Source organism: Cricetulus griseus, chromosome 5 (assembly GCF_003668045.3).
Source record: "Cricetulus griseus strain 17A/GY chromosome 5, alternate assembly CriGri-PICRH-1.0, whole genome shotgun sequence".
NCBI lineage: Eukaryota > Metazoa > Chordata > Mammalia > Rodentia > Cricetidae > Cricetulus > Cricetulus griseus.
This window is the reverse complement of record NC_048598.1, coordinates 179715190-179736558: the sequence shown is the minus strand read 5'-3', so window position 1 is coordinate 179736558 and position 21369 is coordinate 179715190. Positions and strand designations below refer to the sequence as shown.

At 42.0% G+C, this 21369-nt stretch overlaps 3 gene segments (V, D, J or C); all 3 read right to left on the bottom strand.

Annotated features, from left to right (window-relative positions):
• Positions 1-5523: 5523 nt before the first annotated feature.
• Positions 5524-5888, bottom strand: LOC113838399. The segment is given in 2 exon segments: positions 5524-5789; positions 5873-5888. Coding segments are annotated over 2 exon segments (282 nt in total).
• Positions 5889-10290: 4402 nt separating this feature from the next.
• Positions 10291-10749, bottom strand: LOC100752095. The segment is given in 2 exon segments: positions 10291-10622; positions 10704-10749. Coding segments are annotated over 2 exon segments (378 nt in total).
• A 6440-nt stretch (positions 10750-17189) lies between these two features.
• On the bottom strand, positions 17190-17754 carry LOC113831714. The segment is given in 2 exon segments: positions 17190-17611; positions 17709-17754. Coding segments are annotated over 2 exon segments (468 nt in total).
• Positions 17755-21369: the final 3615 nt, after the last annotated feature.

Below are 21369 nucleotides of genomic sequence, written 5' to 3'. Positions count from 1 at the left end.
ATCTGTCTTAAGTTTCCATGGATGTTTTCCCCAAGTTAATAGGTAAAGGAACCCCTCTTTCCTTTCTGTCCTGACTATGTGGTTTATATTTGAAAAACAGAGTCTGTGGTGACATTGGTTTTATACACATAACACAGAAGAGAGCAAAAGAGTGTTGGTCCTTGGAGGACAAGAAATTTCTGTCCAACTTACCTGGTGTAGGAGACACTTACTGAGTACCACATTGTCTGCAGGGATAAGACAAGTCCTTGAACCCAGGTCTTAGAGCCTCTTGATAGATACCCTTGTGGGAGGGTGTCTATCTGAGAATCCCATTCAATACAGAGTCGTGAAAGGAAATAATTCCCCTACCTTCTGGTCAACCCTGCTTTACAGATGGAGGGGAGAGCAGGGTTTTTCATAAAATCACTGATATTTCAAATGTTATATAAAATTCAACATAGGTTAGTATGTTCTTTAACATAGAATTATCCCAGGGGACTCATGTCTGCCATAAGATATTTCCATACAATTACATCCATATTAAGCATATAAAATCCATATTTGTCATAGATAAGGAATGTCTACTAGAGAAACATCTAAAGTAAATTTTCTGAGCCAAAGAGACCTCTCACTGACATCAAAACATTGAGATTGCCAAGTATCACACCATTTTTCCAAAACCCAATGCTCTATAGAAGGAATGCAACCAAACATGAACTGTGAGAGGTGATGCTGTGTCACTGTAGGTCCTTTTTCTTTAAAGGCTGGAGACAGTAGGGCAAGATCCTGTGACTGGGAAGGAAGCACATGCGGGGGCCACAGAACTCTGTCTGATCTCAGGACCTATCTAAATTAGCATGCACTTCCACTGAATCCCTGTGTGAGGTCTGGGAAAAGTGATTTCATAACAATTTCAACCAATTTACAGGAATTAACCCTGTAGGGGTGAAAAGGTCAAGGAGAAACACGCTGTCTCTGTCTTGATCCAAGTCATCTGCTCTTCCATGCTTCTGACTAAAGACTGTTGATCGTGTGTTTTTATATGTGTTATGATAATCATTTACTGAAAACACAAAACATGATTTTGAATAAATCTTATTAAATGAATATCCAGAATCATTTAATAAATCATACAGATATTGTTTGATGAATAATGTTTGTAGTCTTTATTTTTTGAGTTCCTTGGAGACGCTAACAAGGAGTCATCCTTGTTACAGTGTGTTAAAGATGACATCATCTCCTCTGTTCATAGACCAAGCTACACCTTGCTTCCATGCCCACTCTGCACTAATGAGTCTGAGGATTGGCTGTTATTAGAAAATCCTTACAACTGAGGAGAGTCTGTGGGACTTTGGTGGACTTTTTGGATGCCAATCCATTTCTTCACCCCTGGAAATCCCATATCTGAGTCTTTCCTTTTTTATGAATGTCCTTTAGGCTCTGGGATACCATGTTGGGAACAGATCTCATCAATGGAGAGACAGCTGTACAGTGCAAGTTCTGAGGGACTTCAAACTCTCTGTATTCTTGGTCACCTTGTGTGTGACACTACAATGATTTGGGGGCATTTATTTCAGACTTTCTAACTCATCTTTGGTTTGTTCAAATTTCCCTAATGTACAGACCAAATTTGACAAAAATATCACAGAATGCAATGTAAGGCTTGTTAACTGAAGGGTTGATATGAGACTCCACACTGCTGATTTTATTTTAATTACATGAGTGGGGCTCTGTGTGCCATGGTGTGTACTTGGGTTAGATTTCCATTCTCAGGGCTCTGTGGGAGGAGAGCACAAATCACAGGCCAGGTCAATCTGATCACATAACTTTGATTTTTCTTCTACATCAGAGGTGGATTCTGCTCTGTCACATTTTAAGATGTTAACGGTTAGTGTGAAAACTTGAGTATTTACTTCATATGGTATTTTTAATCCTATCATCAATTGATACATTTTCTCACACAGAAGAGTCCATATTTGTGAGGAAGTAACCATTGACAGCAGACTTCTTATCTATACTCAGCCGCACACACTTGACACCAGGAAATCCCCTGTTGTGCATTGCATGGTGGGTAATGCAGCTGCAGGTGTGTGGACCCCCTTGTCACACTGTGTGTCATTCTCTAGGCATCTCAGCAACTGCTTTGTGTGAGCAGGATAGGATGAGCTCTAACATACAGATGTTACTGAGAGTAGAGAGTGTGAGCGATCAAAAATGAAATCAGATTTTTATGTGAAAACTAATTCCATGTGAGATCAGCTGAGATCCAAAAATCTGTTTTCATCAAAACAAATTCCTCAACACAGAGAAATGGCTCAGTCTATAAAGACATTATCCACATTCAGAGTGACAAGAAATATTACTGTACACCCTGTCCTGAGACTCACAGTGAAACAAAAACGAATGTGACTTTATATAAACACAACATTGCAGCATGAGAGAGAGAGAAAAGACTCCATGTCTTCTCTGTTCTTAGGGAGTGAGAAGCAAAGTCAGTGGAAACCAGGTGGTTTACCTTCCCTGTTCTAAAGACTTACAATTCCTCAGCTTCCTTAGGGCTGAGCGCCCCCTGCTGGCCGAGAGCTCCTCTGCAGGGAGGTTTTTGTCTGGGCTCATGCTGAAGTCCCCTCACTGTGTGTCTTGCACAGTAATATGTGGCTGTGTCCTCAGTGGTCACAGAGTTCAGCTGCAGGAAGAACTGGTTCTTGGCTGTGTCTCTGGTGATGGAGATGCGGCTCTTGAGGGATGGGTTGTATCTGGTGCCACCACTATAACTTATGTACCCCATCCACTCCATCTTCAGCCCTGGAAACTGCCTGTCCAGGTCCACCAGGAAACACTGGTGGTGATGGAGTCACCAGTGACAGAGCAAGTGAGGGACAGCGACTGTGAGGGCTTCACCAGGCCAGGTCCTGACTCCTGAAGCTGGATCTGGGACAGGACACCTGCAGACAGGAAGAGTCAATTCTGTCAATCACATGTTGTCACATCCCCTCATGGACACATGTATGAAATGGTCACACTCACTAGGAAGGGCTGTCAACAGGTACAGAAGACCCAACAGTCTCATCTTCTAGGCTACACCCCCTTTTCTCAGAGGTCAGCCTCCTGTGAGAGAGATGTGAGCTCCCACAGCTCAGGAAGGGATTTAACTTAGAGCTAGAATATGAATTTGCATGTGGGGAGTCAGCCTTGTCCTTATAAAAGAGGAGGGTGGATAACACTCCATTTCCTTATTACAATACAGACATCACTGTGTCTGACTTCCTACAGTGTGAATCTTGATTAAGAGAGCATGGCGACTACAGGGATCACAGGAAACACATATTGTCATGACCCCACTCTGCTCCCAAACCTCCAAAAAATTCTTCTGGTCCTGTATATTTTTGTGCTTTTTCACAATTCATTTATTTCTTAACATATTATATGTTATTATTTTAACTGATTAATTATTTTTTATATTCCGATCCCAGATTTCTTCCCTTCACTCTGATTGCTAATCCCACTCCCGTCTTCTCCTTGGAGAGTATAATGTCTCCCCTAGGAATCTACTAATTCTGTCCATCATCTCCTTGAGGCAGGACCATGGTGCCTCCCCACCACCGGGCATCCCTGTGTCTAGGCTGGACAAGGTGTCTCTCCATATAGAATGGACTTCACTAAGTCAGTTTGTGCATTAGAGTTATATCTCGGTCACACCTTTGTTCCATTGTCCTCCATGTTGGTTCTGATCTTCCTTGAAGGTTGGTTTCTGATTGCTTACACTGAAACTGCACTGTCTGTCTTGATCAGTAACACATCCCTGAAACATAAGTGCTCACAGAGCTCAGCTACCAGGATAAATGGCTTTGTTTACTGGGATATGCAGACTGGATATTTCAGAGATGGATTTCATGTTGTGTCAATATTACTACCAATGTCTCCTCAAAGCCAGATCTCTCTCTCTCTCTCTCTCTCTCTCTCTCTCTCTCTCTCTCTCTCTCTCTCTCTCTCCTTCTCTAAGTCCACTCTCCTCTTATTTTTGGACAGGGTACATGTTATTAAATCTCTCCAGGAGTTGAAAGTATTCATTCATGGAGGATGGATTCAGAAGTTGCTCCCATACGTGAGATAATTCAATATAACAGTGTATAATGTTTCCAATTCAGTATAAATCTCTGAATTATTGTTACACACATTTAAACGAAAATATATGATACAGAGAGTCACCTGGCTCTTGTCTGTTAAGCTCTAACTTCAATATCATAAATCAGATGGACCTAATGTTGAAGGAGAGAAGCAGCTGGAGCCAGTCTGTTGCATCGCTTCTGTTCTATCTACACTGCAGTCACTGAATGTATTGATTCTGGCAATGAAATCCACAAAGGCTGCTGGAATCCCCTCAGCACACAACTTTCGTATCAGCTTCTGCTACCATTTACTTCTAAGGAACTTGGCTCTCCAGTGCTGTCTGCTACTTTTATTAGAAGTTTGTCTATGGGCTCATGCACTGTGTCCCAACCATGGCTTTTCCTTTTGTCTTCATTTTCCACTCTTTTGTTGAGTAGATACTTCAAGAATGAATAGTGAGCTGTGCCTCAATTGTTTTCCAGATCTAGGAAACCCATTTTATTCCTTGGTGTTGTTGAATTTAGCTTTAGTAATGACAACTGACGATGAACTGAATTGATAGCACAGCTGAAGGACAGTGTCTACAATTACTCTACAAGGCAAAAATCCAAACACTCTGTAGAACAAAGGTGACCAGCAGATATCCAATGGCCTCTGAGAGATGATGGTGTATCAGTAAAGGTCCATGTTCTCCAAAGCCTTGAGACTGTGGGGCAGGTGACTGATACTGGGAAGCAAGTAAATATGGGACCAGTGAATACTGTCTGATGTCAGAACAAACCTCAATGACCATGTACATACATGGATGTGATTAACAATTTGTGTGAAAATTAATATGATAATATTGTTGAAAAACTTACAGGATTATACTTGTCTGGCAGTGTTTTGATACGTCTCTCACATTCTAAGAGACTGGAACTTCTGCTGGACCACACAGACAAAGTTAAAGCTACCCATGATGCCATGTAAAGTTACAGCCTATAAGAAGAGATTTGTTTTCCCAGATATTTTATTTGGAATTACTGAGCCAGTTCTTATTTTAATTGTCTAAAAGCTATGCCAACAAATGTCCCAGTCTCATAGAATCCAGAGATACTTTTGTCATAATACATAATGACACTTTTCACTTTTATTGTTTTATTAATGAAGAAAAGTGTCAATAGAGGTGGCCCTGGTGAAGAGATTGACAAGGTGCGGTGTACACTAAGGCATCATAAATCAGCATCACTTCATGCAGAGTTGTAATTCGGAGAAGGTACGACTGTGTGAAGTGACAGATGAATGGACACTCAAATTCCTTATTTCTGAGCAACTCTCCAGGCTAATTTGTGTCCTCTCATCTTCCTGCTCCTCCAGGGTTTCTGACACACTCAGGATGTGTTTGCAACACTGTGTCTCTTGCACAGTAATAGACTGCAGAGTCCTCAGATGTCAGCTGCTGAGCTCCATGTAGGCTGTGCTGGAGGATGTGTCTGCAGTCAGCGTGACCTTGCCCTTGAAATTCTGTGCATAGCCAGTATTTCCAGTATAAGGATTAAAATATCCAATCCACTCCAGGCCCTGTCCAGGCTTCTGCTTCACCCAGTGCATTACATGGTCAGTGAAGTAGCCTGAAGTGTTGCAGGACAACATCACTGAGGCCCCAGGCTTCAACATCTCAGTAGCAGACTGCTGCAGCTGGACCTGGGAGTGGGCACCTGTGGAGAGAAAGGCAGAGTTCAGGCTCATTGTCACCTCAGTCCCTGTCTAGACTTCATGTTTGGAACTGGAAAGTCCTTACCTGTAATCACTGACATGAGGAAGAGGATTGATCCAGCTCCATCCCATGGTGAGGACCTGTGTGTTCAGTGACTGTGGAGAGGACACTGATCATATGTTGTTGGTAGGGTGGACATCCCTGTATTTACCAGCACAGATTTCATGATTTGCATATTCATGAGCAAAGAATTACTTTAAATAAGGACCTACTCAAGTTTGAGGAGATGGAGGAAACTTGGGTCAGGAAAAGGATTCTGATGGCCAACTCCTAACGTTGTCTGAGGAAATACATTCATTGTCTTAGCTCAGGGCTGTGCAGATGCTGTGGGTGAAACACCAGGACCTAAACTCTTGGTTGATTTGAGGCCTGAGAAGTTGCTCTGCTTTGTGACAAGGTTGTCAGATTTATTTAAAGAAGATGGTTGTGATGATGATGGTGATGTATGGAAATTTCAAAATATGATAAATTTTGAGAATTTACATGCCCCTTTCAGATGTATAAAATCAGTACTTGTCCTTCAATTAGGCTACATACAAACACCTCACTGAATTGGCCTAAAGGGAACATACCTCAGAAACATCTGTATATTGATATTTATTGCAGTACTGTCTACATTAATATTTTTACTTCATGTCTGTCAGCAGATGACTGCATCAAGAAGACACGGTTATATGTGAGACATAATGGGAATATTTCGTGTGAAAGATATGAAACTTATATCACCTTGAGGAAAATCAGCATGACCTGAGATATCTGTATTAATTAAGATCATCTCTGAAACACAGATATTATATGAGACTCTAAGTAGTTTATAAGTATTGAATAGGAACACAGAACCATGTGTGTTAATTCCTAACAACTTATAAGTGAAACTGTCCAGCAGAATACAGCATAAAGCTGATATTTGTTCTATGATTAAATTGGAGAATATCTGACATTGTCTCCATGAGATTCCAGGATCATCACACACATCCTCATTGAAAGTAAAACATCCTGGAATGGATGATACAGAGGCAGAGTCATCGCATTTGGGTGAAGGGGCCAGAGGGTCAGAGATGCAAGGACCGCTGGTTCCTGTTGCAGAGAAGGCAGGTGACAGACTCTTCTGAAGAGAGAACTTCATTTCTAACCAGGAACACTCATGTTGTGTTTCAGAGACTTGTTCATGCAGGACTTAAAACTGTGGTGTTCTGTCTGAAATCTGTGATATGAGCTGCAGCAGATACAGATATTTTTCCTAAGTTTTTCAGATGTACTTGAAGTACATCTGGTTCCAAAGTAAAAAGCAAAAACAAAACAAAACAAAAAAACAAACAAACAACAAACATGAGGACAAGTGTGGACTATGAAGTGCCAAAATTAAAATGCAGGAATTTATTCTAACAAAAACATATGTAAATGTTGACTAAAGCTCCCTGCCAATGAGATATTTAAAATTACAATGTATTGCTGTAACGTCGTTTCAGAGTAACTCATGTACTCAGACAATTTTCTGAACCACTTCATGAAAATCAAAATTCCAGACCTCAGATATAGTCAACTTGAGAGTCTATCTAATATATTTCCAATCAGTGCTGTAGGCATGTCTCACTCTTCCTATTTATTACTGTAACATGTGAGTGAAAAGTACTTTAGAGAGAACATGGGTTAGGTAAAATGCAACTACCAATTCATTAACCCCTCAGAAATTCTCAAGCACTTGGACTGAAAATGACGGTACAGTTGTGTGATGCATGTGAGGAGAGCATGTTATATGTTGATGATGTGACTGGTGGGATTTAAGATCTGCACAGAGTTGAGCAGCAAGCAAACATGCATTTAGTTGATGTGTAAAGTCTTCTACCAGAGGCCGGATCTAATCTCATGAGGTGCAAACATCATCCAGCCAAGGGAAAGAAAGTGAATGCCTCAGGAGAAATTATCAGCAATCTCCCCAGTAAGCTGAAGTTCTAAAACTCTAACAGTGGATAGGTGGTTCTTTGCCATATAAAGAAAATCTGGAGTAAATCTGAACACAAGGATGGGTGCAGTACACACACCTGGGACATCACCCCAGACTGAAGGACACTAATCCCTTAAACATAAGGCTGGAAAGAGAAGAAATTGACCCCACCTGAGCTCCAGAGTGCTGTGAAGAGATAAAGATGGCCTCAAACCCAGGATGTTGGAGAGAACATTATCTAAATTCACAAGCTGGGTAGAGATATCTGTAAGTTGTGAAAACATCAGTTCTAAAATTTCAGGATCCTAAATGTTTAAATGGACAGTCTGTAATTAATTTACTTTCTTCTCTTTTCCCAGTTCACACAGAAAAACATGCATTAAGGTTTAGTATTCCAAGTTTACCTAATAATCTTTCATTTTAGGGGAAACATTCAAACAACAATTATGCCATCTTCCCACCTTCTCCATCTCTCCTTCCTCTGAGCTGAGGGCTTCACAGGACAGTGGACGATGCCTTGGGACCAGGGCTCCTACACTTGCCTATCAGAAATGCCTGGGCTCAACACTGTGGGAGGAACATCAAGGCCTGAGATCCCAGGTCACTGTCATATACTCCAGCTGAGAAAACCCCTCCTGACAGTGGAAAGATGTTACAGATAGGTTTGCAGAAGCTACTGCTGGTGGTTCTGATGACTATATGTCATGTTTGAAAATTTCCATCATTCTTTGTGTATATGGAATTGATTTTGTCTTCTCAATAAGGTTTATATGTAATGAATAAAACTTTTATGTGCAATATTCCTTAGCAAAGACTTTTTATTCTACTAAGTTTGGAGGATTGCTGCAGTAGCTACATTGCGTGTATCACGTGGTCTCTGCAGTTATTTGAGGTCAGGACAGGAAACCTTAGGGTCCCTGAGGACTCCCTCACTCTCCAGATGTCTCTCTCACCTACTACGTTTTCTTTCCTGGTGAAAGTTGGATCTACAGCGCCCCCTGCTGGTCCTGAGCATCCTCAGATTGAGGTTGTTTCTGGGCACTCAGGGAACCTGATCACAGTGTCTGCTGCAGTGTAAGGCAGGGCTGTGTCTTCAGTGGGAGCAGAGCTCAGCTTCAGGGAGAACTGGTTCTTGAACGTGTCCACTCACACACTGAAGGACTTCTCAGTGACAGTTTCTACAGAGAATTGATCCTGTAGAGAGAATTTGGGTTAAAAATTGGTCTCTGAATTCTTTTGGAAAAGAAAAATGTATAGTTGTTATTTTCTTTCTTTGTTCCTAAAAATTTAAGTTGGTTTCCAAAAATTACATACATGTTTATGGCACAAACCTGTGTTACCTTCCTCATGTTATTGTCAAACCTCCTTTCTCCCTCAAGACCCTTCTATGTGTTCATTTAAATTTGATTTGTTATATGATCCATTAATTTTAATAAGGGAAGTCTAAGTAGACCTGGTATTAAAACTAATGGAGCCTGGTGGGTATACCATTAAGTATATATCTGAATATAATATCCTGTTCATAAATATAAATGAAAATGAAAAATAAATATAATAAAAAATAATTCCCTGTTTACCCAGAATCTGGCAGGATTCATTAGTTCATGAGGGAGTAGTATGTAGTAGGTAATAATAATATATAAAATTATTTTGTCTCTCCTTCATAACGGGAATTTTTCCACTATGACTCATAATGTAAATATCTGACATCCAGGACATCTGATATGTGGCCGCTGTAGAAGAGTCCTAGGACTCTGTGGAAGAGTTGTTCAGTTCCCAACTTGGTGGGCAGCCCCAGGTTGAAAATCACTGCTTTAGCAGAATATTTGTTTTTCCCCTAAGCCCAAGGCCTACCTTGTGTCAGATTCCAGAACATTCTAGTAGTTTCAGGCATGGGCTACATTCACAGAGTGGGCTGTAAATACAATCTCACCAGCAGTCACCATTGTAGTTCACAGTGTGCTGTTAGGTTGATTCTCCTCTGAGAACAGGCCAAGTACCTTCCACTGCTATGAACAGAAGTCGGTGGGGCTGAGGCCTGCAGTTAGGCACCTACTCACATTCTCCATATTCTGTGAAATATGTGTTTTCTTCAGCACTAGGATGTCACCATCAGTTTGTGGAGAGCAACCAAATGCCTGAGGCCATAGCCTGAAATACCTTGTGGTATCCAGCTGTTTACTGAAGGTTAATGTTACAATGATTTGGAATATGCAGTTCTGGATTTTTGAGGCCAAAAACAGAGGGAACCACAGCCCTGAACCACCTGGATAAAGAACCAGACACCCCTAATCTTTACAAAACAAAACAGACAGATTTTCATTTCTGAACAATATAAGGGGCCTCATTTGTATAACAGGGAACCGGGTATCTGAAAATCAGAGTGAAAAGGAAACCCCACAGGCTAGCAGGAAATGTTTGCCCACTCCCAACCCCATGATTGTAGAAGGAAGACACAGACCTGAGAATCACTCTGAGATAATGTACAGCCGTCAGTCTAGGCTGTGTCTCTGTGTGTTGTCCCAGCACAGTAGTATGTGGCATTATCTGCAGTGTCCACACTGGCGATCTTGAGGGTTACCCGGTTGTAGGAGGTGTCCTTGTAGATTGTGAGGCGGCTCTTCAGGGATGGGTTGTAGTATTTATCATCATCCCACCAAATGTTTGCCAGCCATTCCAGACCCTTTCCTGAGGGCTGGCGGATCCAGCCCACAGCCGTATTAGAAGTGCTCAGGGAAAACCCAGAGAAAGAGCAGGTCAGACTGAGAGTCTGGGAAGGCTGTAACAGCCCAGGGCCAGACTCCTTCAGGGTAACCTGGGACAGGACATCTGTGGAGGAAAAAAGTAGAAGGTAAGTTTGGCTCAGAGTGAATTATGGGAGATCGTGCAGTAGGAATCCATGGCACTCGCATGCAGGCACAATCAGCAGCAGGAATGAGGAGGCAAACAGGGCCATGGCTGCACACCAGTGACTGCCCAAGCCCAGCTTTGGCTTTTCAACCTATGCTTGGGTGGAATCAGGAGAGATTTGCATTCCCTTTCCAGGAGCTGACTCTGAAGGAGGGAGTATTTAAATTTGGGGTCTTAGGGGGAGCCAGGCTCTGATAAGGTACAAAGAATGACTCAGGGAAGTTCACATCTGTTCCCCATAGAGCCTGGGTAACACATAAGCCCAGGGTCCTCAGTACACACTTCTGGTGCCTGATGTGGGATGCAGCAAACTTGAGAGAGACCCTCACTCTAACTTGAAGGGTTCTGACTCTGCCACTCATCCAGGACCATTACCCTGCATGTTCACATAGAGAATGCATGAAGAGCTCAAAGAGTTGATGTTTCTCCTGCCTTCATGATGCACTGTGACTGGGGCCCGAGGAGGCTTCCTATGTGAGTCCTACCAGTGCATTTTTTCTCAAAAAAGTACAGAGGTTGTAGACTTCTTGTATAGTGAGCAAGTATATGCCATCTGCAGATTGGCAACTATGAACTCTGCAATTGCATTGAAGAGAGTGATGTTTTATTGACTTTATTAATCTGTCAATTTCCTGCCTTGAGTATTTGTGATTTTTGTGTATACAATTGTCAGTGTCTTCATCTATATAACTGCACTCTATTTCTGATGACTTTGAAAATAACAGCAGGAAATAGACACTGTAGACAGAGACCTGGTTTGTTCACTCAGTTCTCTGAAATGCTGAGCTTCCTGGAAGAGGGCACAGCAGGACTCTTGGCTCACACGCCACATGGATTTTCTTCACTGCTTCGGAGATGTTCAAACAGCATATTTTCTTCTTTGTTCTTATCACTACTGAAGTTTTAGAACTAAGAAAAGATTATGATTTGACTAACTTTAGACAAATCATGCAGTAACTTTCAATACATGGAAAGAAGTTTGAACAGATTATATTAAAGAAAGCCACACCAAACACAATCAACTCATTTTTATGAATGAAACATCTTCATCTTTTAAAACCTTTAAAAGATAAAGATACTAAGATGTGTGTTGACCATGAATACGTACTTACCCCAGCTGTAGAAACTCTGTCAAAAGGGAACAAATACACCATGCTGAGTGTGGGCTGAGACTCTAAACCCTTAGGGTAGGATGAGCAATGAGAGCTGCACTAAATTTGGGTTCCTTTGCCAGGGCTGTCAGCATTACAATGACTTTTGATCTGTGATTAACATATGTGTCTTAAAATAGGAGAATATCTGATATTTTCTCCAAGAGAGTCAAAGGACTCACACACTTCCTCATCAAAGACAAGCAGTAGGAAGGGTCCACAAGCAGAAAAAGGTCCTGAATTGGATTACACAGAAGTGAAATTTCAGGTTTTTCAAAGAGATCAGAGGGACAGAGAAGCAAGGACTGCTGGTTCCTGAATATGGGAAAGGCAGACACCTGACTCTTCTGAAGAGGGAACTTCATTTCTAACCAGTAAGATTAGATGCTTTGTACATGGAGGAAATAAAGTGTGAAGCTCTGTCTTAACTCTGTGATAAGAGCTGCAGTAGACATAGACATTTTCCCTGAATCCATCAGATTTGCACACAGAACTCCTATGCCTGAGTCTAAAGAATTGCAGACAAGTGTGCACTGGGCAGTCCAAAAGTTAAATGCATAAATTTAATCCAACAAGGCTTTATATAAATGTAGATGCTAAGCACTCTGCCAATGAGAGATCAAAAGAAGATATTACTCTAAAGTTGGAGCAGATTAACTCATCCCTTTGGAACATTTCAATGAACTGCTATGCGGTGTAACAATAAGTCTTTATGACAAAGCCACTTGAGCCCTGCCGCCACCCGGACACTTCCAGTCAGCTGCCCAAGTTCCTCCTGCCTGCCGCCACGTTAAGGTCCCAAGTAACATACACTGATTTATATTAGGTACAAATGCTGCTTGGCCAATGATTAGGATTTCCCATCTGGTAGATCAGTCTTAATTATCAACCATAATCATCAGACTTATGGAGGATGCCAGCAGTAAGTACTCTCTCTTCATGTCGTTTCACAATGATGGCTGCAGAGCAGAGAACAGGAGAAAAGGAATGACATCCTGTTTGGTCCTGCTTATATATGAGTCTGCCTGCTATGTCACTTCCTGCCTGTATCACAAGACTTCTTTTTACTACATTTCCCAGAATCCTCCTCGCCTCCTAGTTAAATATACTGGGGCACAACAATTAATGCATACCGCAAAGGAGTCAGAGCAAGTTTGATGAACAGATATTTTAATAGGAGAGTACTCATTCCATGGATTCATTCCCCTACAACCAGGTGAACCATGGAACAGAGAGCTGCCTGTGTGCAACCCTCATATTTAAGGTCTTGCTATGTCACTGACCATGCTCTAGTGTTCTTGGTCTGCATCATCTGTGCCAGCTCCCAAGAGGGCATGGCTAACATTTCCCCTACAAAACAGCTTTGAAAATCCCAAGCCTGGTCATATACAAGTCAAGAGTTTGTTTAGTATATTTCTAGTATGTGCTGTAGGCGTGACTGGCTCTCCTCTTTTCACCCCAGTGATATGTGAAGTGAGAAACACTGCAGAGGGAAGAATCATTAGATAAAATGGAACCACAAACACATCCTTTAGAAATTCTCTTTTACCTGGATTGTGAACAGTGGTGCTATTTTGTGATTCATTTTGGCAGAACATGCTACATCCTGATGATGTGAGTAAGGGGATCCCACACATGCATGGAGAAGTGCAGTGTACAGACATTCCTTTAGGTGACATATAAACTCTGCTACTACAGCCAGGATCTAATATCTCAAGCTACAATATCATCCAGCCATGAATAGTTGGATCTGGAAAGAAAGGAAAGAAAGTGAAACCCTTATGGAAATCATCATTAACCTTAGGAATCTCCATAGAAACATTGGAATTGGTTCTTAACCAGGGATGAAATGTTCTGGGAGTAAATCTGAACACCAGGACAGGTACAGTACATACAACTGGGATGTCACAACTGACTGGAGGACGCTACTCTTTTAAACATAACAAAAAGCCTTTCCGCCGACATGATCCATAACCAGCCCCATTCACCCCGCCCGATCTCCCAGGGCCTGTGCCTGCATGGGGTAGACACGCCCAGGCAGGGAGGAGCTCCCTGAATCTGGAAACACCCCACTCTTCCTTCCTATTCTGCTGACCTGACACATACAGAGGCCTAACTCCTTCAGAGTGAGGAAACTACCAGGAGGGGCTGGTAGACATCCAGAGCTATGGACATTGAATCCCTGGCCCACACACACTACTAGTTCACAAGAGGAGATAGGGAGACCACAACTGCACCCACTGGAAGAAGATATGGGAAGAAGACAGAATAAGAACTCACTCAACAACAGAAAGACCAATATGACACCACCAGAATCTAGGGACTCCACACCAGCAAGAACTGAAAAGCCCAACAAAGAGCATGAAGAAGAGATGGACCTCAAAAATTATCTTAGCAAGATGATAGAGACCTTTAAAGAAGAAACAAGAAAATCCCTTAAAGAAATAGAAGAAAAAGCAAGCAAAAAATTACACGAAATGGAGGAAAAGACAAACCAAAAAATTCAAGAAATAAACACATCTCTTAAAGAATCTAAAGATACCCAAGAAAAAAACAACCAAACAAGTGAAGGAAGCTCTTGAAACATTTCAAAGCATGAAAGCTGAAATAGACACAATAAAGTAAACACAGAATGAGGCAATGCTGGAAATGGAAAAGCTGGATAAACGATCAGGAACTAAAGATGTGAGTCTAACCAATAGAATTCAAGAGATGGAAGAGAGAATCTCAGCTACTGAAGACTCGCTAGAGGATATACATTCATCAATCAAAGAAAACCTCAAGTCCAACAAATCCCTAACACAAATATCCAGGAAATATGGGACACTGAAAAGACCAAACCTAAGAATAATAGGTATAGAAGAAGGTGAAGAAACACTGCTCAAAGGTACAGAAAACATATTCAACAAAATCATAGAAGAAAATTTCCCCAACCTACAGAAGGATATGCCTATGAAAGTACAAGAAGCTTACAGAACGCCAAACAGACTGGACAAAAAAAAAAAAAAAACATAACAAAGGACCATGATGAAGATGATCCCAGCTGAGTTCCAGAGAGCTGTGAACGGATGGAGGCAGCCCGTGCATCAGGATATCACATGAAATACTGTCAGAACTCCCGTGTGAGGGACAGTGGAGAGGTGTAGGTATGAGGATGTCTCATCTTCTCCACTGACTGTGAACAGGGAAGTCTGGGTTTAATGGACTTTTTTCTAAACTCTTTTCCCAAGTCACAAAAATCATATATATTACATTTGGTATAACTAATTGGACTAAAACCTTTTCTTTTAGAAAAATATGCAGAGAAAACTGTGAGATGAAATCCAAATTGCAGTGAGTGACAGATTGTGTGATTATCCCCAGCTTCTCCCTCTCTCATTACCTGAGCTGAGGGCTGCACAGGGCAGTGCATCACACCTGTGACCAGGTCTCCCACAGCAGAACTACAGGGACTCAGCACTGTGACTGGAGCATCCAGGCCTGAGATCCCAGGACACAGTCAAATATTCCAGCTGAGAAAACCCCTCCCCCAGAGGACAGAAGTTACAGACAGAATTACAGATGCTGCTGCTGCTGGCTGTGATGAGGATGACTGTGTGTCTGACACCTCATGTGTGAAAATGTGTGGCCTTCTTATATGTATGTCCAATGGGTGTTGACCTTCCTATAAGGTTCCCATGTGTGAACTAAAACATACATGGGCAATATTAATTAACGAATAATTTATAGTCTACTAAGTTGGAGTCTTGACACAGTAACTACATCGCGTGTATCACGTTGTGTCTGCAGTTATTTGAGGTCAAAACAGGAAACCTTAGGGTCCCTGAGGACTTCCTCATTCTCCAGATGTTTCTCTCACCTACTACATTTTCTTTCCCAGTGAAAGTTGGGTCTACAGCGCCCCCTGCTGGTCCTGAGCATCCTCACATTGAGGTTGTTTCTGGGCACAGAGGGAACCAGCTCACTGTGTCTGCTGCACTGTAAGGCAGGGCTGTGTCTTCAGTAGGAGCTGAGCTCAGCTTCAGGGAGATCTGATCCTTGAATGCATCACTGACACATTATGGACTTCTCAGTGACAGCTGCAAAGTTTCTCCAGCCATTGTCCTCCATTCTCTCACGTCATGCAGGCTCTTCCTGAAGGGGGAAACCCAGGAAGAGGATCTCAACTCTAGAGACACAGGTGTTTTGTTTGTGACCCATTGATTCATCCAGGACCCTGGAAGTAATCCAGATAGTAAGACTGTTTAAAGGAGCCTCATGGATTCCTTTTGTTCCTAGTTGAATCAGGGTCTCAAATGGCCACGAGTGTGCTGGAACCATCTGTGTCCTGAGACTACCCTTGACCTGCTAATCTTCCTTGTCTACACTTCCGGGGTGCTCAGATTGTGAGCTTCATTCCAATGAGCCAGATGATCATAGGAAATAACATTTTCTTTATTTTCACATGTAATTCATTTTGAGTTTGTAAGTGGCTGTTTTCTTTCATGTATTTATCCATATGTTTTCGTTTGCAAGTAAATATGAGAATTTCCACAAGATCAAAATATTTTTTCCAAAATATTTACCCAATACTGGTAGAAGCATACACTCTCATTATTACCAACATGGACACTTATGGGTCAGTGTTGTCAACTTAAAACTGCTCAATCTCTGAGTCTTGGAGACAGATTGAGCATGAAACTTCTGAATATAGTGAGAATGGATTCATAACCAAAGACAACTAGATCAGAATCTGAGTCTCCACAGTAGAAGCTCACAGGAAGGACACTGCCCAGACCACACAGCAGCCATCCCTTAGCTCCAGGTGAGCGGCTGAGCTCTGAGTTAGTGCAGAGAGGTCAGAACTAGAATATTCTAATTAAACATAGAAGCAGAAGACACCATGTTGAATGGAGTAATGAAAGTAATTTAATGAAGATTTCAATGTTATCACTTCTTAGCCTTATATGCATAGCTGTGCAGAAGAGGAGAGGGTGTTGGACAACTCAGATGCTTACTGTGACTGAGCCCGGCTCCACTTCCACTTGGTTCCCTCTGAATTACTAACACTGTTCCAGTCGAGGGTCTGCCCTAACCTCAGTATGAGGGAAAAGTCCATGTGAGTCTCCAGAGATTCCCCAACACCTGACCAAGGAGAATCACTCTTCTCTCATAGACTTTCGGTATTTTGTGCAGGGAGGACTAGATGGCATATTTGTTTTAAGAATGTTCGTCAAAACAGAAGCCATAATTTTTAGAAGCTCTGATCAATTCCTGAGTCTATAATTATTAAAAGGATCCCCCAATACACAGTAAATTGAGAGGATACCAAGATAAAACAGAAAAAATAAATAAATCAATTATGTCTGAACTTGGGCTTTATGTGTGCTGAGCGCCCCCTGCTGGTCATGGGAACCCGGCAGGGAGGTTTTGGTCTGGGCTCACACTGAAGACTCCTCACTGTGTTGCTTGTACAGTAATAAGCGGCCGTGTCCTCAGTTCTCAGGTTGTTCATTTGCAGGTAGACCATGCTTTGGGAATCATCTCTGGAGATGGTGAATCTGCCTTTCACCGAATCTTTGTAATAGGTTGCATAATTATTAGGTTTAGTTCTTATGCGAGCAACCCACTCCAGCCCCTTCCCTGGAGCCTGACGGACCCAGTTCGTGGCAGCATTACTGAAGGTGAATCCAGAGGCGGCACAGGAGAGTTTCAGTGACCCTGCAGGCTTCACCAATCCTCCACCAGACTCAACCAGCTGCACCTCACAGTGGACACCTGCAAACAGAGAGGATCCTGATGAAGAAACTGTCACAAAGTCTACTGTCTCTCTCACTCGTGTCTCCTCACACACTCAGCATCCCGTGTTATCTACTTTTTAAAAGAGCAACAAAGAAAACCCAGTGCAGCACCAACCCCATGTTGATTGTCGTGTTTTCAGTGCTGAAAACTGAATGGGAAGACAGGGCTAGAGTCCTCTGCCTGACCTGCGGGGTCAGGGCAGGGATGGTTTTTATGAGCAGAGGGAGGTCATATTTGCATATATTCTTTCTATATCTCATGCTCTGTTGTGTGAGCCCTTGGGGCAACAGTTAATGGTGTAAATACCTGAGAGAAAATGAAGCAACAGTGTAAGCATGATTTCACTAAAATGTGATTCATATTGTATTTGCAATAAAACTTCATGAGCGTTAATTTATTTTCATTGTGCTTTCTGTGTAATGTCTGTTAGGAAAGGCAGTGCAGAGTGCATGTGTCTCAGGAAGGAGAAGAGTCTGTTACCTGGTCTCTAGTGACATGATTGTGTAACCTCCCATCTCTCCAGTTCCCCTGAGAAAGTAGAACTTCCTTGGTGGCTGTGCGATCAGTCCAGGCTCAAGAGGACCCTTGGAATAGCCACCCCTTATTAGAAGAGATAATTGGGTCCGAATTGTCCAATGGAGTAATTAAATGTACTGTTAAAGAAACTGTGCTTCCTATGGCTAAGAGGGTTGGTGGATTATGGCATTTTCATTTTTGTGGCATTACCAGTGAAAGGAACCCCATTAAAGCAACTAAGTGTAGTGAACTGGTGATGTGAAGTCATTTATGATTTGGCCCTTAAATGATCAAACCTTTTCTCTTTTGGATTTCATATACTTAGCAGGGTTATATGTAGGTAAGTGAAAGAAGGAAACTCTGTGTCGATGCAGTAACCTCCCTTGCTGTCCCTTGATGGCACCTGCTTCTTGGGGCTCCTCGTGTCTGAGAGGCCAGAATCACCTGCTGACCTGAATTTCCTTTGCATCAGGTTGATCTTGTTGGATTTGCTTGTGAACCACAGTCCAGCTGATGTGTAGAACTCACCAGGGCCCACAGTGTGGATATGGACTTCTGCTGCCTGGCTCCCCTGGAGCTCCCTGCCCCTGTGCACAGTAGGTGTTGCCATATCAGTGACTTTCTTCTCACAGGAACAGCTGGACAATCTCTAGGGGTGATTATGTTATGACAGATTGTAACAGGGTTGAAGGGAACCCTGTGCACATAAAAACGAACCTGCAGGTCTAGTTTTGCTTCATCATGTCTCTGAGGAGTAGAAAGGATTCGGGTACACCAATTTCATAACCCCAGGAATGACTGCATAAAACAAAATGTCCGATTTCACTTCAGCTAACAGAGAAGTGATAAGAGCAAAACCTTGGGGGAATTTTCAGTTAATGTTTCCCCAGCTGATTTCAGGGTTCTGGTGCCCACATGTTCTATAGAGAGAACCTTGTTCTCAGCCCAGACACCTGATGATCCAGGCCTGTGCTTTGTATACAGTGATGACTTGAATCAAATGAGGCTCCTGATGAACTAAGGGCTGACAAATCCTTGGCAAGAAATTTGTTTCCTGAATGTTTGTGTCTCAAGTCCCAACAAAGCAAATAGTTTTTTCCAGTCCCATGGACTTCTATGTATTTTATTTTATTTTTCTCTGTTTTTTTGTAATTGCCATACGATGTATTTTGATCCTTCCCACACATATCACACAATGCTGTGCCCTCCCAGCCCCTCCTCACTTCCTCTGTCCCTCCCTCCTGGTACTTCCTGTCTATTCTTCCTCCTCACTGAAGGTTTGTGTCAACTGAATTAATATTATGGTTGAAGAATTATTTTACCAAATCAAAGCAGAAATAGTTCATTTCACTGTGGTCATCATTTGTCAATGGCAGCTGTGTGGGCCTAAGCCTCAACCCTGGTGTTAGGGAACAGAAAGTGGATTCCTTTGTTTTTCACCTTCACGCTGAAATGTTTGATGAACTGTGTTTGTGTTGAGGTCAGTAATCCCATATTCTATAGTCTGTTTGTTCACCAAAACTTCTGGACACTTGGCTGATGTTACTATAATAGTATCCACAGAAGACTCAGACCAGGAAACGTAGATTTTCTTTTCCTTTTCCAGATTCCTGAAACCTGCAATCATTAACTCTGAACTAACACCAACCATCTCTTTTCCCATTAATCTCTAACTCACAGGTAAACACTCCAGCTTTCCTACCTTCAGCTGAGTCAAAGAGTTCACAGCAGTGAGCATGCAGGCAACATGAACAAGAAAACAGCAGCAAAAAGCAGAAAACTGAGATAAAGGACCCTGTTGCCAATAGAAGGGAGATAAAACAGAGACCTCAGAGGACAGCACCTGGCTTGTGCACAATGGTCACTCAGACATTCCACAATACGGGGGAACAAGAAACACCTTCAAAGGGATCTTAACATGGGACATTGGGTTAAAAAGTAATCCTGACAAGGATGCAAATTTCCACGTTAAATTGTGTGAAAATGTGAATCGTCTGTGTGTTAGTAGAGCATCAACACATTGGAAGCTTGGGACAGTAGATGGCTTGTTTCTCCCTCTAGGTGAGATAATAACATTTATTCATGGAAGATCTATTTTCTAATCCCCATGATGGGAAATATATAGGCAGGTTTTCAGATTACGTAAATCCTCTGTGATTTCTATCTGAACCTATCATCACCATGTCTGAAAATTCCAGACCTTATTGGAAAAACATGGAAAGTTTTATTTTCTGTGTATTTGATCTAATAGCAAGAAGCAAATAGATGCCTTAGTTGCTGTATGGGATCATAATGATCCACTTATTAGAAAATAAGCAAATAGTAATTGTCATAGAATAAGATGTACCAAAGATCCATAGAATATTTTTTGAGCATCAAGAATAAACCACATATCCTGAAATGTAGTTGACATATGCTTGTTTGTGAGGACACTCACGGGGAGATTCATATGACATGAGGGCATCCAGTTGTTCTGAGTAGACTCAGAGCTTCTTAAGTGCTATGCTTAACTCAAACGCTTATGCATGGAGGATTTAAGTCTGAGTCCACACTGAAGTGTCCTCCTATGTCTCTGGCACAGTTAGGCATGCCACATGGTTCAGACACAAGAAAACTTGACTATTGGAAGCATTGTTCCTGACAGTGGTTCTGGGGTTGAAGTCCTAATTACAAACTGTGTCTCCAGTAGGCCATATCTGGTCCCAGAGTCTTCCATGATACACTTATAAAATGTTAATTATCAGTGTAAACATGGGAGAATTTGATTAATTGCTGTTTTAATAAAAATGAAGAATTTGTATTTTGTATGAAATATGCCAAATTAGCTTGGGCATAACAACCATGACACCACTTTTTGTACCTCACCCATGAAGTCTTGAACTAAGGAAATCCATTCCCCTCCTTGTAGGGTGGATAATACAGCTACTTTCTGTCAATGCTCTAGGAAGTGCTATGACAGGAAGATGTGTCTGAGGATGACGGGAATGGAGAATCGAGGGAAGAATTATTTTTTAATGGATCAACTAGTGCAATGCCAAGGCCAACTGACTTTTATAAAGAAACTCTAGAGAGACTCAGTGAGAAGCAAACAAATATGACTTTACAAAAACACAGATTTCAGAATGAGTGAGAGAAAAGACCTCCTGTCATCTCTGTGCTTAGGGAGTGTGAAGCAAAAACAGAAGAAACCACGTGTTTTTCTTTCCAGCTCTAAAGAC